Source organism: Seriola lalandi, unplaced genomic scaffold, assembly GCF_002814215.2.
Source record: "Seriola lalandi dorsalis isolate HSWRI2012SDOR001 ecotype SW California unplaced genomic scaffold, Sedor1 jcf7180002054563, whole genome shotgun sequence".
Lineage (NCBI taxonomy): Eukaryota > Metazoa > Chordata > Actinopteri > Carangiformes > Carangidae > Seriola > Seriola lalandi.
Window position 1 is genome coordinate 872,513 of NW_019525116.1, and position 14,845 is coordinate 887,357.

A 14,845-nucleotide genomic window follows, 5' to 3' on the forward strand; every position below is an offset into this window, starting at 1 on the left:
GGGTAAACCAGGGGTCCCAAATCATGACAGTCAGACAGATTTTTTAGAATAGAGGGCTTCATCATCATCACTGAGCCCTTTTGTTAATTCTTTAGTCTCTGTATTTAGGAGGTATGATAATGGTGAGTAGTCTTCCAAAATACTATGTTAAGGTGTGTGTGTGTGTGTGTGTGTGTGTGTGTGTGTGTGTGTGTGTGTGTGTGTGTGTGTGTGTGTGTGTACCTGGTTATCAGTAAAGTTGTAGTCCAGTGAGTACTCCAGTTTGCCATAGAACTCCTTCTCTTCCTCTTTCTCCCCATTCTCTCCGTCCTGGTAGAGACACAGCATGGTTTGTGTTGTTAACAGACATTGGTACAAAGCACACCTTTTACCTCACCTCTGAACTCTCGGCAAGAAATCAAATAAGTGTATTTCTCAAAATGTTGAACTATTCCTTTAAGGGCAGAACAAAAGATGTAGCTAGTGACTTGTGTATTAGAGTGAGTTCATGTCTGTGTACACCCCCCACAGGCCAACAGCTGGAGCTGTAGTCACTGCCTCACTGTCCACAGCTGTTTGGCTTTCATCCAGGTTGAAGCTAGTAAAGGCTGAAGCAACCGTTTAAACAGCCCCAGTGCATCATGGTAAACATCAGGAAAAGGCATGATGACGCAGAGCTGCTGTTGCCCTGTGATTGGACACAGACTGGAGAGGCTTATGGTGACTAGCATCAATGCGGAACAGATGAAAACAGTAACGTCTGCACACTGGTTCCAACAGCACGTTTATTTATTTTATTTATACATTGTTCAATCAATTGATGTTTAAAAATGGAAACATCACCCACAGTATAGCCTGCCCTATACCAACAGGCTCTTTAATCACAGGTGTGGTTAACCATTCAACTCACCAACAGACATCAGACATCATAGCTTTCTGACATACACTAATTTACATGTATGTTGTCATTGAGACGGTAAATTATTAACCAGAAGCATTACCCAAAATCTGACTAACACATGACAGGACGTTTTATTTCATTTCCTTTGCTTATTTTCTGGAAATTTAGTTTCAGTTTTTCACCGAAAATGGATGGAAACTTGACAACAGTCAGGATAAATCTGGTCAACCACGCCTATGAGCCTGTTAGTATGTATATGGGTGTGGCAGTATGTATATGGGTGTGGCTTTTTTTTATCAGCAATTATAAGTCTAATGCTTCGTCATAATTACTGAAAATATGATCTTTAAATATGAAGATGCAGTCAGTTTGTTTAGCCTAGCACAAAGACTGGAAAGTGGGGGATATAGCTAACATGGTGCTGGTGCATTTTGCTACCTCTGGACAAAGCTAAGCTTACTGTTTCCCCCCATTTCCAGTCTTTGTGCTAAGCTAGTGAGATAGCTACATATTTACTGTGCGGTACAGTTTGGTATGGAATGAGCTTTTCATCTAATATATTTCCCAAAATGTCAAGTTATACCTTTAAAACAAACCGTGAGAACTGTAGCCCTTGTAACCCATAATGTCGACTTCTAGACCAGCTGAATGACACCTCTAACTTCTCTTTTCTCACCTTCTTGTCATCTCCGTCCTCTCCGTCCTTGTCCTTCTTTCTGCGCCCTCGTCCTCCCTTCCGCTCACGGACCTTCTTGGGCTTCTTGCCCTTGTTGAAGCACTTCCTGTAGATGCAGAATCCTAGGCAGGCGACGAGGGCCAGGACCACGACCACGATGGCTCCCACGGCCCACATGGGCACTGGAGAGAGAGGTGAGAGGAAGGAGAAAGGCACGTGGGTGCTGGGCAGTTTGATGGAAAACAGAAGTGACAGTGCCTGGATGAGGAGTTGAATTCCTACTGGGCTGGACATGTAGAAGATTATTGTAAAACCTTTTACCACCTGAGTATTTTTATTTTTGTCATCTCTAACTTTTTTCTCTTTCCTCAGCAGACACATAAACAAATGTCCCTGCCAAATACACACTGCACAGATATTGTCCTCCTCACACAAACGTCTGTTAAACCACACAGATGTATTGTTTTAAAACACTAAAATCAGAATGGTACAAGACATGAGTTGGACTTACTCTTGAGTTTATGATCTTGATGAGCAGAGCAGAGTGGGCACGTGAAAGAAATGAGGACAAGGGATAGAATAAAGAAATGAAACAACACAAATGAAAATGGAATAGAAATGATGGTATGATGTGAAATAGCAGAGGCCAAGACACTGTGACTTATTGTCCCTTGTTTGTAATGCAGGCTCTTAGATATTAACGGAGCTACAGCAGACATATACAGCTGTTTTTAGTAGTACTCATCATTACCAGTGAAACTGGTGACTCTCCTTTAAATGTAAAGTAACCACAGCTCAAATATTTCAGTCTTTGACAAGACATCAAATTAATATTTATTTGGAGTGGGTGTGTTTGCATCTGTACGTGTGTTTTTTGTGTATATTTCACATATATCTGTTTACATTTGTGTGTGTCTGTGTGTGTGCTCACTTGGCAGGTGCGTGAGCTCATTGAAGAACTTGTTCTTCATGCTAGCAAACTGGTGGTTGGAGTGGTGGGAGGGGGCTGGGGGCGGTGGGGGCTCCTTCTCCTCCTCCTCGGCAGCCCTGCGGAGCCGCGCCCCCGCCACACTGACCAATCGCATCGCTGCTCTGTGAAGACAAAGGAGAGCAGACAACAAACGGTCAATGGTTTAGTCATTTCCAAATCAATTTTTGCGGACACTGAAACCACCACAAAACTTTGTCAGTGTAGGTTTTGTGTCTAAGTGTGTTTATTAATCTATTTATTTTTACCTGCATGATACAAACTGCAGTAACTCCGAATTTTGTTCAGGACTTTCACACCAACAGTTTGACCATTTTATTGTTTTAAAGTAAAACAAGCAAGAATACCCCAGTCAGTAAGTCACCTTCTCTGGTGGTCCCAAGGTCATGGCCCAAGTCCTGCTATAGTCCTGCTTCAGCAAAAAGTCATTAACATTTAATACGTATGGTATTGAAATTGTCGCAGGCTGCTTGGATAATTGCCACTTGCGGCTATCTACATGTAGTTCACTACTCCCCAACACTGTTTTTTTTTTTAAACGTGTCCTTTCAGACATCCTGTTTGACCTTTCACCTGGCTGTAATCTCTTTAATCCTCTCTCACTCCCCTGTCTCTAATCATCCCATTCACTCCTTAGTTTCAAGCATCTGACAAAGACTAACAAACTATCCTCATCAAGGGGAAGCATTTCTATTTTATCAAGATAGTCAAGAAGTCTTAGTAAAAACAGCACACACACAAATATCCTTACATTACTAGCTTTTTGGCTAGCAAAAAAGTCAATTAGTCAATTACAGCAACAAAAGGAATATTTTTTCCTATTCACTTGTTGAGGGTTAGATGAGTAGATTGAAACCACTCATATGTCAATAATAAAAATAAAACAAATTAACAAGTTACATCTCATTTCTTTAATCTGTAAAAACACTGAATTGTAAAACTGGCCCAGATCCTAGCAAACTGTGCTAAGCTAATCGAATTGACTGCTGGTGGTAACTCCATATTTACTGCAAACATGAGACTAGTATCAGTCTTCTCATCTAATGTTCAGCAAGAAAGCAAATCATTTTCACAAAAAGTCTTACGACTCTCATTCATTTCAAGCTTATATTGATATTTGTCTCCGAGATAAATTTTCTAAGACTTTATTCCTTTCCTGCTTCCTTTTTCCTTTTGTCCTTTTCCTCTTTATTTTTTTGTTTCCTTCCTCCCTGCATCCTTTCCATGATGACAGTTTGTCAAAAAAAAAGAGTAAAATTGAGCTCTGCTGCTATTGCTTGCACATAATAATCCCTCTGACTTTGCACACACACTCACTCACTCACACACACACACACACACACACACACACATGGAGAGAGGGACACATGGCCTCATAAAAATATGAGGACATTTCATTGGTCCTGTTCACAGCAGACATTTTGACCCATCAGTAGGAAAAGCAGAAATGTTACAAAAATTTAAAAACATTGGTGAGTGTGATCCAACATTCACTATGCCAGAACCCTGAAACTGACGCAGCTAAATGCAACTGAGCCATCATCAATTTTGTCTTTTAAACATGTGGTTTGATAAAAGTATAAAAATTGTAAAAATATTATTTGGGCTCATTCTTTCAGATCAGTTTTACTGTAGTTGACGAGGCATATTGTGAATTTACCTCACTGAGATAAAGTGCAAATAAAAATCTGGGTTTATCTTCTACCAAATCCCTCTCTATCAGTGTGGGAAAAAAAAAATAAAATGAGAAGATATCCGTCTGTGGCAATCATATCTTTCTGTTAAGCACTTTAGTGCCCTGTATGGAGTTCAACCTGTCAGTTGTGCACTCATAGGCACATTAACATTTAAACACACACACACACGGACACACACACAGGCCCCACCCACACTAGACATCCCTCTGTCGCTGCACAGCGATGTAACAGGATTGATTGCCAAAGGTAATCCAAAAATCCCTCAGCTTAAACAAATTAAGGACAGTTTGCCTCACTGGGTCTCCACCCCTTTCTCCGCCCATCCTACCATCATCTCCCCCTTCACTCCTCCTCCTCTGTCTGTCATTTATCCTCGGTCCTCACAGCTGAAGTAGAGACATACCTCCACACATACACAGACGCACATACACATCATATTTCCATAATGAGATCTGATTTAGTTGGCAAGCTGTGTTTCCCTGTGTTGTTGATCCTTGTAGCCCCCTGGATTGCATAAGCAGAGGATTAGAGAGGGAGACCTCAGTGTGTGTACTGGACCAAGAGAGAGGTGGATACCACTCACAAACACATACAGAAATCTCGCTGATTAAATTTGACAGATCAGTGGGTCATGAATCGAGAACTGCTCCTGCTGAATAATGCTGAATATTACATTATTCTCTCTCTCTCTTATCTTAGTTAACACACCTGCATCAATACCACTATACCACTATATACAGTTTCTCTGTTTATATTCCCACTGTGAATACATTTCCATGTATCTTTATTTATTCAGTTTTATTGTTATTATTATTATTATTATTAGACTTATTAGTCTTATTTTTCTTACTTCTATGGTTACTCTGTGTTTATCTTGAATGTAGGCCCTTGGAACACTCTAATCTCGTTGCGGTTAATAACGTGTTGTTTTATTGTATTTTATCTCACCACTAGAAACAGAGTGAAAGAGCAAGACTGACTCAGTCCAAACATAACAATCAACCAATCAAACAAAACAGTAAAATAAAATAAAGCTTCTTGGTTAGTTGCCTGGCTGCCCAGAGTCAAGAAATAATCTGGCACATAACACCGTTGACATTTTTACACTTTAATTTTTGTCCAGATTAAACGAACCTGTTGATTAATGAGCTGCTTAATGCTGATTCCCATTAGAAACATGTTGAATTGTTCCTCAGTGATGAGGTGTTAAGTAAAAAGTAGGATTTTAATTTGTCTCTAATCTTAACTGCTTTGTATGTTTGTTTTGAATGAATTTACCCTATTAAAATCTGCTTATTTAATGAAACTGGTATTATTTTTAAACTCACTATTGTGTTTATTTATGCAATATTGAATGGGCCAAAAACCATCTCAATGTAGTTTTGCATCTCCTCTCTCGGGGTGTCTCTCTGGAGCTCCAGTAACAACATGTCGGTGAGCCAGTTTACAGATTACACATTAAATATTGTTCAGTCAGATGATTTTCATAACCAGTTATTACAAGCATCCAGTAAATACACACCAACCATCAGATACAGTTCATTAAGTTTTTGAAGTTAAAGTGCAATTTACAAAATAATATACTCTTAAATTAAAATAGCTAAGAAATACACATTTCCAGGCAATTTGCACAGTTTGGAGCCTCATTCATATCAGAAATCAATGAAAGTGAAAGAATATTTCATATCAAAATGTCCAATACAATACAATCAGTCTAAACCTGCTGATGGTACTTTATGTACTTTGGATAAAACCACCCACTGAATTCTGTTATCTGCTGTTTCTGTAATGACATTTTAGCTCAAGTTCAGAACACCCCCAAAATCAGGATGATGATGACCACAGTTGTTATCTGGGTCACAGCAGATTTAGGCTGGACTGCTGCCAAAAGCTTACATCAGTGAGTCAGAAACCTGGCTGGCGTAGGAATACAAATCTCTGTCGAAAGATTGCACAATGGTGAAATCAAACTCCTAACAAATATAACTTTGCCTCCTTGTTTATAGTTTGGGAAACCAAAAACAATAACAGGAACTGAATTAAAGTTAAAGGTCCCATATTTTACACTTTCCCTGTGTTTTATTTGAAGTGTTGATCCATTAGAAGATATATTTGTGCTTTTGAGAGCCAAAAACCATCTCAGTGTAGTTTTACAGCTTCTCTCTCAGGCTTCTCTGTGGAGCTCCAGTAACAACAGGTCGGTGAGCCAATCAGAAGAGAGGAGGCTCTCATCCTCTCTTCTGATTGTTGATTGTTTTCTGAGTGATCCAATAAAAATATAGCAGATTTAAGGTAAACAATCAGAGAAACCAAATCCTATAAGGTTGGATGGTGGGTCCAGGTGGGCGGGGCTTGGGACATGGCTGGGAGCGGTGACTGCTTTGTTGCGACATCACAAAGTTACAGAAGTCATGACGGCTCATTTTTAGGCTCAGTTTCTAAATACAGGCTGTGTGCATTTCTCTGTGGACTGAGCACTTTGATACTTTCACAGAATTAATATAGAAAGTAGATCTGTTTTATAATTTAAAAAGAGACATGGAAATCTACTTTTATACAACATGGGAGTCTTGTCAGCAGAAACATCATCTGTCAAAACAGAGTAAACAGGCTTTTATATCAACAGACTGTAGGAAAGTACAATGTCTGACATATTAAACAAAAGCTGCATCATAAACAATAAAACGTGAGTCACTGTGTGGCAAAAAACCACCAACGCTCACAATGTCACCGCACAAAAAGATGAGTGAAGGTACAGTAAAAGCCTCATTTCAGCTGATTTCTAAAGGGAAAATTACACTCTACAAAAATCACCACATCAAGTCAGGATATTACAACAACCTATATATTTTAAAGGTACCAACCCAAACTAAAGACTTCAGGGGTGCAAATATATGCAGCAGGTGGTATTTTTACTGATTATAGCTGCAGAACAGTGTGATTACGTGTGAATGCATGTTCACTCTTGACCTTTGATAACAATTGACATTATTCTGTTGAGAATTTGAGCTCAAAGATCTACTTGGCAATGATACAGAGCTTTCAGCTGCATCTCACAGTCTCTATCAACAGGATCGTTTATCACTTCTTTTGTAGAGTGTGAAACCAAAACCATAAGGCAACAAGAGACCACTTTGACTCTGACTCTGACGACTTCTGCTTGTACTTTTTCTAAGAGTGGGAAATAACCTTTATTGTGACCATGAGTGTGGGTAGAAGGCTTTTCAGATTTATTACTTTATTCAGGCACAAATGAGAGTCTGTGGTCTATTTCCAAGATAAGAGTCAGTTCAATTCTAGAAAAGCTGGTACTTCTTTTCCTTGATACTGTCTGTGCCTTAATAACATAAATATTTCAACATGTTTACTGTGTTTATAGTTGATTGGTTTGGAGCTGAAATGATTAATGGATTAGACAATTGACAGAAAATTAGATGGCAACATTTGTGGTAATTGATTAACTGTGTAAGCTATTTTTTTTTTTTTTACAAGACAATTAATATTCAGTGGTCATGGAGTCTCAAATGCACATATTGTTTTCTTCTACAGTAGTTTGAGTGTTGCTTGGAGAAAACAGGATCTTAATATGTCAAAATGGGCTCTGCTGTCATTGGGATTTTTCTCTGTTTCCGACATTTCAAGGACCAAACAATGAATTGATTAATCAAGATAATAATCAGCAGATTAATCGATAATGAAAATGATTATTAGTTGCTGTAGTTTTCATGCCAGTGCATACTCTATACGATTAACTGACTCAGATCTTCTCTTGTTACTTCCAATATTCCAAACACTACATTTAGGCTCAAATTTAACCAGTTTTTCATTGTTTTGGCATTTAAAGGAGCTCTGGTCTGATCTGCATGCAGACAGATTGGAGGTGAACAGCTGACGCTGGGATTTGTCAGTTTAAAAGCTCAAAGTTCTGAACTGAACCCAAGGCCCCATTAGGCTTCTGACACTCTGCCTGACTGCACGTTCACATCAGGAAGAGTAGTAAGTAAAAAGTTTTACTATAGAAGCAAAGTACACCCCATTATGTTCAATATTAACATAACAATGCACAATATTCCTATGAGAATTGACATTGTTGCAGGATTTGCAACATCTTTATTTGTGATACTTTTTGGTAAAGCTGAGAAGTCTGAGAACAAATTTTTACATTACATTACATTTATTATTATTATCATTATTATTATTTATTTAAACTTCTTTTACCACAGTTAAAGAAAATGGTTTAACATATATATGTGGGTTCACTTTCTTGCTGAGAGTTAGATGAGAAGATTGATACTGCTCTAAGTGAGCAGTAAATATGAAGGTACAGTCAGCAGCCGATTAGCTTAGCTTAGCATAAAGACTGGAAACAGAGGGAAACAGCTAGCCTCTGACCAAACAACCTCTAAAGTTAATTAACATGTACAAAAATCTAACTGTAAAATCAACACAATGTGGTTTTACGATTGGGTAATGTGTTTGACTATTTTGTAGCAGTGACTTCCTGGAGTCTTGCTGTCACGGCGAGATGAATTAGTTAGCCTACTGTAAACAGAGCTAAGCTAGCTGTTTCCCTGTTTCAAATCTTTGTGCTAAGCTAAGCTGTTGCTGGTTCCAACTACATTTTTATTATACAGACATGAGAATGGTATTGATTTTCTCATCTAACTTTCAGCAAGAATGCCATAGGTAGAGTAGGTCTATTTCACATAATGTCAAACAGTAAAATTAAGCTGTCATGTCTTTGCAGAAGGTTTGAGGAACATGTTTCTATTGGGGAGGTTGAAAAGGGCACAAACTCAAATGATAACTTTTTTTTTCAAATCTCCCACTAAATACTTAGATAAAGCATTTGTCCATTTTGAACTACACAAGTTTGCACATTTGTAGTATTTCTGTAGGCCTACTATTTATTCTTGATGTTACTATGAACACGTCTGTGCCTAGAATATTCTAAAGCGATTTATGACAAGGTCACTGCCGTTAAGTGTTTTACAGCTTGGTGTGAATCTGCAGCTTTGTACAGAAAAATCCATAAAAGCTAAGAAACTCCATCAGTGCAAACAACCACCGAGAATCCAACCTCCACAGGAGACATTGCTGTTGTAGAGGTCTGTTGAAGCTTGTTGAGGTGTATTGGAGGTGATTGCACGTGAACACAGACACTGCAAATAGACGTGCATTAGCGTCCTATAATCCACTTAAACTAATCTTTGCCAGTTTTGGAAAACATCCTCCACTATGTGTAAAATCAAATATTTCTCTCGTAAAAGAACTTTCTCAGTAAAATGTATAAATTAAAAGATGGAAAACGCCATGAAAATGAGCACAGAATTATAAAATCCTATAAATTAACATTAACCTTGTGCTCCCTGTGACTATGGCTGCTTCATAATGGATTTACAACACAATCGAAACATTAGTATTTGGACATGGATTAAGACAAAGTAAGGCAAATTAACTCCAGCTAATGAGTCATTAATGGATCTAAAGAAAATTAATCAACTTTCATGAAATTTTGAGTAAAATAAATAAATATTTGGTTCCACTTTATTAAATGAAAAAGTTTTCTTGCTTTTCTGTTTCCATTAATTGGAAATAGTATACCTGTGAGTTTTTTGACTGTTTGTTTTGAATAATCAGTTTTTAAACATCAATTTGGCTATGAAAATTAATGAGCTGTAAATCCAAAATTGATCATAATACAAACCAAAACCAGAATATAACTCACCGGGTTTAGTGTCAGTCCCTCTTCTGTCTTTGGTCTTTATAATTTTTGCATCCAAATGTTCTGTAGACAAATTCACCACTACTGACATAAGAGATGTCCTTGTACACAACTCCCTCTCTCTCTGTATCTCTCCCCCTCCCCCTTCTGTGTTAATCTCCACAATATCCCTCACTGCCAACCACTTACTGTCCACCGACACTGCAAAAAAACCCTCCATATTTAAGAGCCAGTTCATCTCACACTGTTACTTCAAATCTTCTCCATCTAAACAACTAAAAATTTTTCATTATATTCTTGCACAACTTTTTTAAATGATTTTGTTTGTGACAGTTTAACTACATTGAACAAGTGAAATGACAAATGAAGCTGTCTTGAGTTGGAGAAAGGGCAATTATTTTATGCCATTGTTAGATTTTTTTACTCGCTTTAAAAGTAATCAAATTTTCACCAGATCTCATCTTAACTGACATGTTAAGGTGTCTGTATTTTACAGTGTACGAGCTCAGGCGCTCTCTCTCTGTATCTCCTAATCTGCTGAAACAGTGCGGAGGGAGGGATGTTGATTTGATGTTGCGTTTAAATACAAAAAAGGACTGATATCAAGGGCGTAGGTTTGGTTTCAAGATTAGTTGGGACGCAGCGACCCCACCAACCCTTCAAAACAAAAAGATTGACTTTTTAATGCTGTCAACCAAATAGTTTATGAATTTATTATTAATTTGCATTCATAAATGCCCAAAAACCATATATAACATAATATAATATATGTACATGTGTTGAATTTCAATATATGAAATATATGTGCATAAGAAGTAACTCTCTAACTCTCTATGTCTGTTATTATTGTATATAAGTATAGCTTATACATGTAAAAATTACATTACAGGTACCCTGTTGGAATTGGAACAATATCATATAGCGACATATATGTATAGCTACAGGTACTTTAATATGTCTGTTTCTTTTATAGTTTTATACTATAGATATATAATACAAAAATATATATCCATCCAAACCCTGTTAGTTTATTTTCATTATATATGACAAAATAATAACATAGTTTAGTAAGGCATGAAAAGTGATAAAAACGTCATAGTATAGTAAGGCATTAAAAGTGATAAAGACATCATATTATAATAAGGCATAAAAATTGACTAAAAAGTTATAGTGTAGTAAGGCATTCCAAAGTCATATTAACGTGAGGCATGAAATGTGATAAAAATTTCATAGTATACTAAGGGTAAAAAATAATCAAAAAAGGTCATAATATAGTAAGGCATATAAAGTGATAGAAATTCATGGTATAGAAAGGCCTAAAAATTTACTTAAACATCACAGTGTAGTAAGTCATAAAAACGTCATAGTAACGTAAAGCATGAAAAGTGATCAAAAACGTTATGGTATAGTAAGGTATGAAAAGTGATAAAAACATCATAGAATAGTAAGGCAAAAAACGTCGTAGTATATATATAGGCATAAAAATTTACTAAAATGTCATAGTATAGTAGGGCATAAAATCATCGTAGTATAATACAGCATGAAAAGTGATAAAGACAAGATAGTATACTGAGGCATAGAAAGTGATAAAAAAAAAACCGTCATACTATAGTAAGGCAAAAAACTTCATAGTATAGTGAGGCATAAAAAGTGATAAAGACTTTATACTATAGTGAGGCACAAAAATTGACTAAAATGTCATAGTATAGTAAGGCGTTAAAAAATTGTCATAGTATAATACAGCATGAAAAGAGATAAAGAGATGATAGTATACTGAGGCATAGAAAGTGATAAAAAAAACTTCATAGTACAGTAAGGTAAAAAACATGATAGTATAGTGAGACATAAAAAGTGATAAAAACATCATAGCATAGTATAGTAAGGCATAAAAAGTGATAAAAACATTATAGTATAGTAATGCATGAAAAGTGATAAAAACATCATAGTATAGTAAGGCATAAAAACGTCATAGTATAGTAAGTCATGAAAAGTGACCAAAACATCATAATATATTAAGGCATAAAAAGTGATAAAAATATCATAGTATAGTAAGACATAAAAATTGACTAAAACGTCATAGTATAGTAAGACATACAAAATTGACTAAAACATCATAGTAGAGTAAGGCATAAAAACGTCATAGTAACGCAAGGCATGAAAAGTGATAAAAAAGTCATAGTAAGGCATAAAAACATCATAGTATAGTACAGCGTAAAAAGTGATAAAAATATCATAGTACAGTAAGGCATAAAAACGTCATACTATAGTAAGGCAAAAAAACATCATAGTATAGTGAGGCATAAAAACGTCATAGTAACGCAAGGCATGAAAAGTGATAAAAACGTCATAGTATCGTAAGGTATAAAAACGTCATAGTATCGTAAGGCATAAAAACTTCATAGCATAGTACAGCGTAAAAAGTGATAAAAATATCATAGTACAGTAAGGCATAAAAACGTCATATTATAGTAAGGCATGAAAAGTGATAAACATGTCATAGTATAGTAAGGCATAAAAAGTCATAGTATAGCAAGGCATAAAAACATCATAGTATAGTGAGGCATGACTAAAACGTCATAGTATAGTAAGACATACAAAATTGACTAAAACATCATAGTAGAGTAAGGCATAAAAACGTCATACTATAGTAAGGCAAAAAAACATCATAGTATAATGAGGCATAAAAACATCATAGTAACGCAAGGCATGAAAAGTGATAAAAACGTCATAGTATAGTAAGGCATAAAAACATCATAGTATAGTAAGACATAAAAATTGACTAAAACATCATAGTACAGTAAGGCATAAAAATGTCATACTATAGTAAGGCAAAAAAACATCATTGTATAGTGAGGCATAAAAATGTCATATTAACGCAAGGCATGAAAAGTCATAAAAAACGTCATAGTATAGTAAGGCATAAAAAGATCATAGTATAGTACAGCGTAAAAAGTGATAAAAACATCATAGTATAGTGAGGCATAAAAACATCATAGTATAGTACAGCGTAAAAAGTGATAAAAATATCATAGTACAGTAAGGCATAAAAACGTCATATTATAGTAAGGCATGAAAAGTCCTAAGCATGTCATAGTATAGTAAGGCATAAAAAGTCATAGTATAGCAAGGCATAAAAACATCATAGTATAGTGAGGCATAAAAACGTCATAGTAACGCAAGGCATGAAAAGTGATAAAAACCTCATAGTATAGTAAGGCATAAAAACCTCATAGTATAGTACAGCGTAAAAAGTGATAAAAACATCATAGTATAGTAAGGCATAAAAACATCATAGTATAGTACAGCGTAAAAAGTGATAAAAATATCATGGTACAGTAAGGCATAAAAACGTCATACTATAATAAGGCAAAAAAACATCATTGTATAGTGAGGCATAAAAATGTCATATTAACGCAAGGCATGAAAAGTCATAAAAACGTCATAGTATAGTAAGGCATAAAACATCATAGTATAGTACAGCGTAAAAAGTGATAAAAATATCATAGTACAGTAAGGCATAAAAACGTCATATTATAGTAAGGCATGAAAAGTCCTAAACATGTCATAGTATAGTAAGGCATAAAAAGTCATAGTATAGCAAGGCATAAAAACAACAGAGTATAATACGGCAGCAAGCCTTCCTGGAGTCTTTTGTCTTTTCCCTGTCCTTTCTCCCTGCAGGTACGTCCAGGCCAGCCTTGATTACTCCAGGAGATCCACCTAACCTCGGGAAAAAAGGTTAAAATCTCTGGTGCCAGCTGCTGAAGGAGAGAGGCTTTCCACATGGGGACTGCTGTTGTTGTTGACTTTCAGCCTGGGATTATTTTTTGGTGTTCTCTTTTGTCTATTTTGTATCTTCGGTTGTCTTAATGTAATTTCCTGATCCTTTTGTACATTTACGTCAAATAAACACATTATCATTTGAGATGTGTCTTATGATTTTGTTGGATCAATAGTGAATTTTTAGGTGCCCCTTAGGACAACATAAAAGGTGTTGCATAACATACTCATAGTATAGAAAATCATAAAAATGAAATAGAATGATGAGGCATAAAAAGTCAGGGTATAATAAAGCATAATAAGTCATAGTTTAATAGAGCATAAAAAGTCATAGAAGGAAAAAAAGCCATAGGATATTAAGGCATAAAAAGGCATAAAAACGTCATAGTATAGTAAGAAATAAAACGTGATAAAAACGTCACAGTATAATGAAGCATAAAAAGTGATAAAAACGTCATAGTATAATAAGGCATAAAAAGTGATGAAATAAGTCATAGTATAATAAGGGGAAAAATTCATAAAAAACATCACAGTATAGTAAGGCATAAAAACGTGGTAAAGTGTCATAGTATACTGAGGCAAAAAACGTCATAGTATAGTGAGGCATAAAAATTGACTAAAACGTCATAGTATAGGAAAACATGAAAAGTGATAAAATGGTCATAGTATAGTAAGGCGAAAAACGTCATAGTATAGTAAGGCATAAAAAGTGATAAAAACATCATAGTATAGTAATGCATAAAAATTGACTAAAACGTCAGGGTATAGTAAGGAACAAAAATTGACTAAAACCCCAGAGTATAGTAAGGCATAGAAACGTTGTACTATAATACAGCATGAAAAGTGCTAAAAACGTCATAGTAACATGATGCATAAAACGTGATGAAAACATTATAGTATAGTAAGGAATGAAAACTGATAAAACATCATAGTATAGTAAGCCATTAAAATTGATAAAAAAAAGTGATAGTATCATAAGGTATAAAAATTTACCAAAAATGTCATAGTATAGTAAGGCATAAAAACGTTGTACTATAATACAGCATGAAAAATGATAAAAAAGTCATAGTATCATAAGGTATAAAAATTGACAAAAATG

General features: G+C 35.6%; 1 protein-coding gene across 1 annotated transcript in view; it reads right to left on the reverse strand.

Annotated features, from left to right (window-relative positions):
• Positions 1–10,065, reverse strand: part of syt5a (synaptotagmin Va) — a 14,749-nt gene extending 4,684 nt beyond the window's left edge. The window contains exons 1-5 of the mRNA XM_087176643.1: positions 9,970–10,065; positions 2,488–2,648; positions 2,068–2,082; positions 1,557–1,738; positions 224–309 (exon numbers count right to left, since the gene is read on the reverse strand). Coding sequence (XP_087032769.1) covers positions 224–309; positions 1,557–1,738; positions 2,068–2,082; positions 2,488–2,641 — 437 coding nt within the window. The 5' untranslated portion in view covers positions 2,642–2,648; positions 9,970–10,065. The remainder of the gene's footprint in view (positions 1–223; positions 310–1,556; positions 1,739–2,067; positions 2,083–2,487; positions 2,649–9,969) is intronic.
• Positions 10,066–14,845: the final 4,780 nt, after the last annotated feature.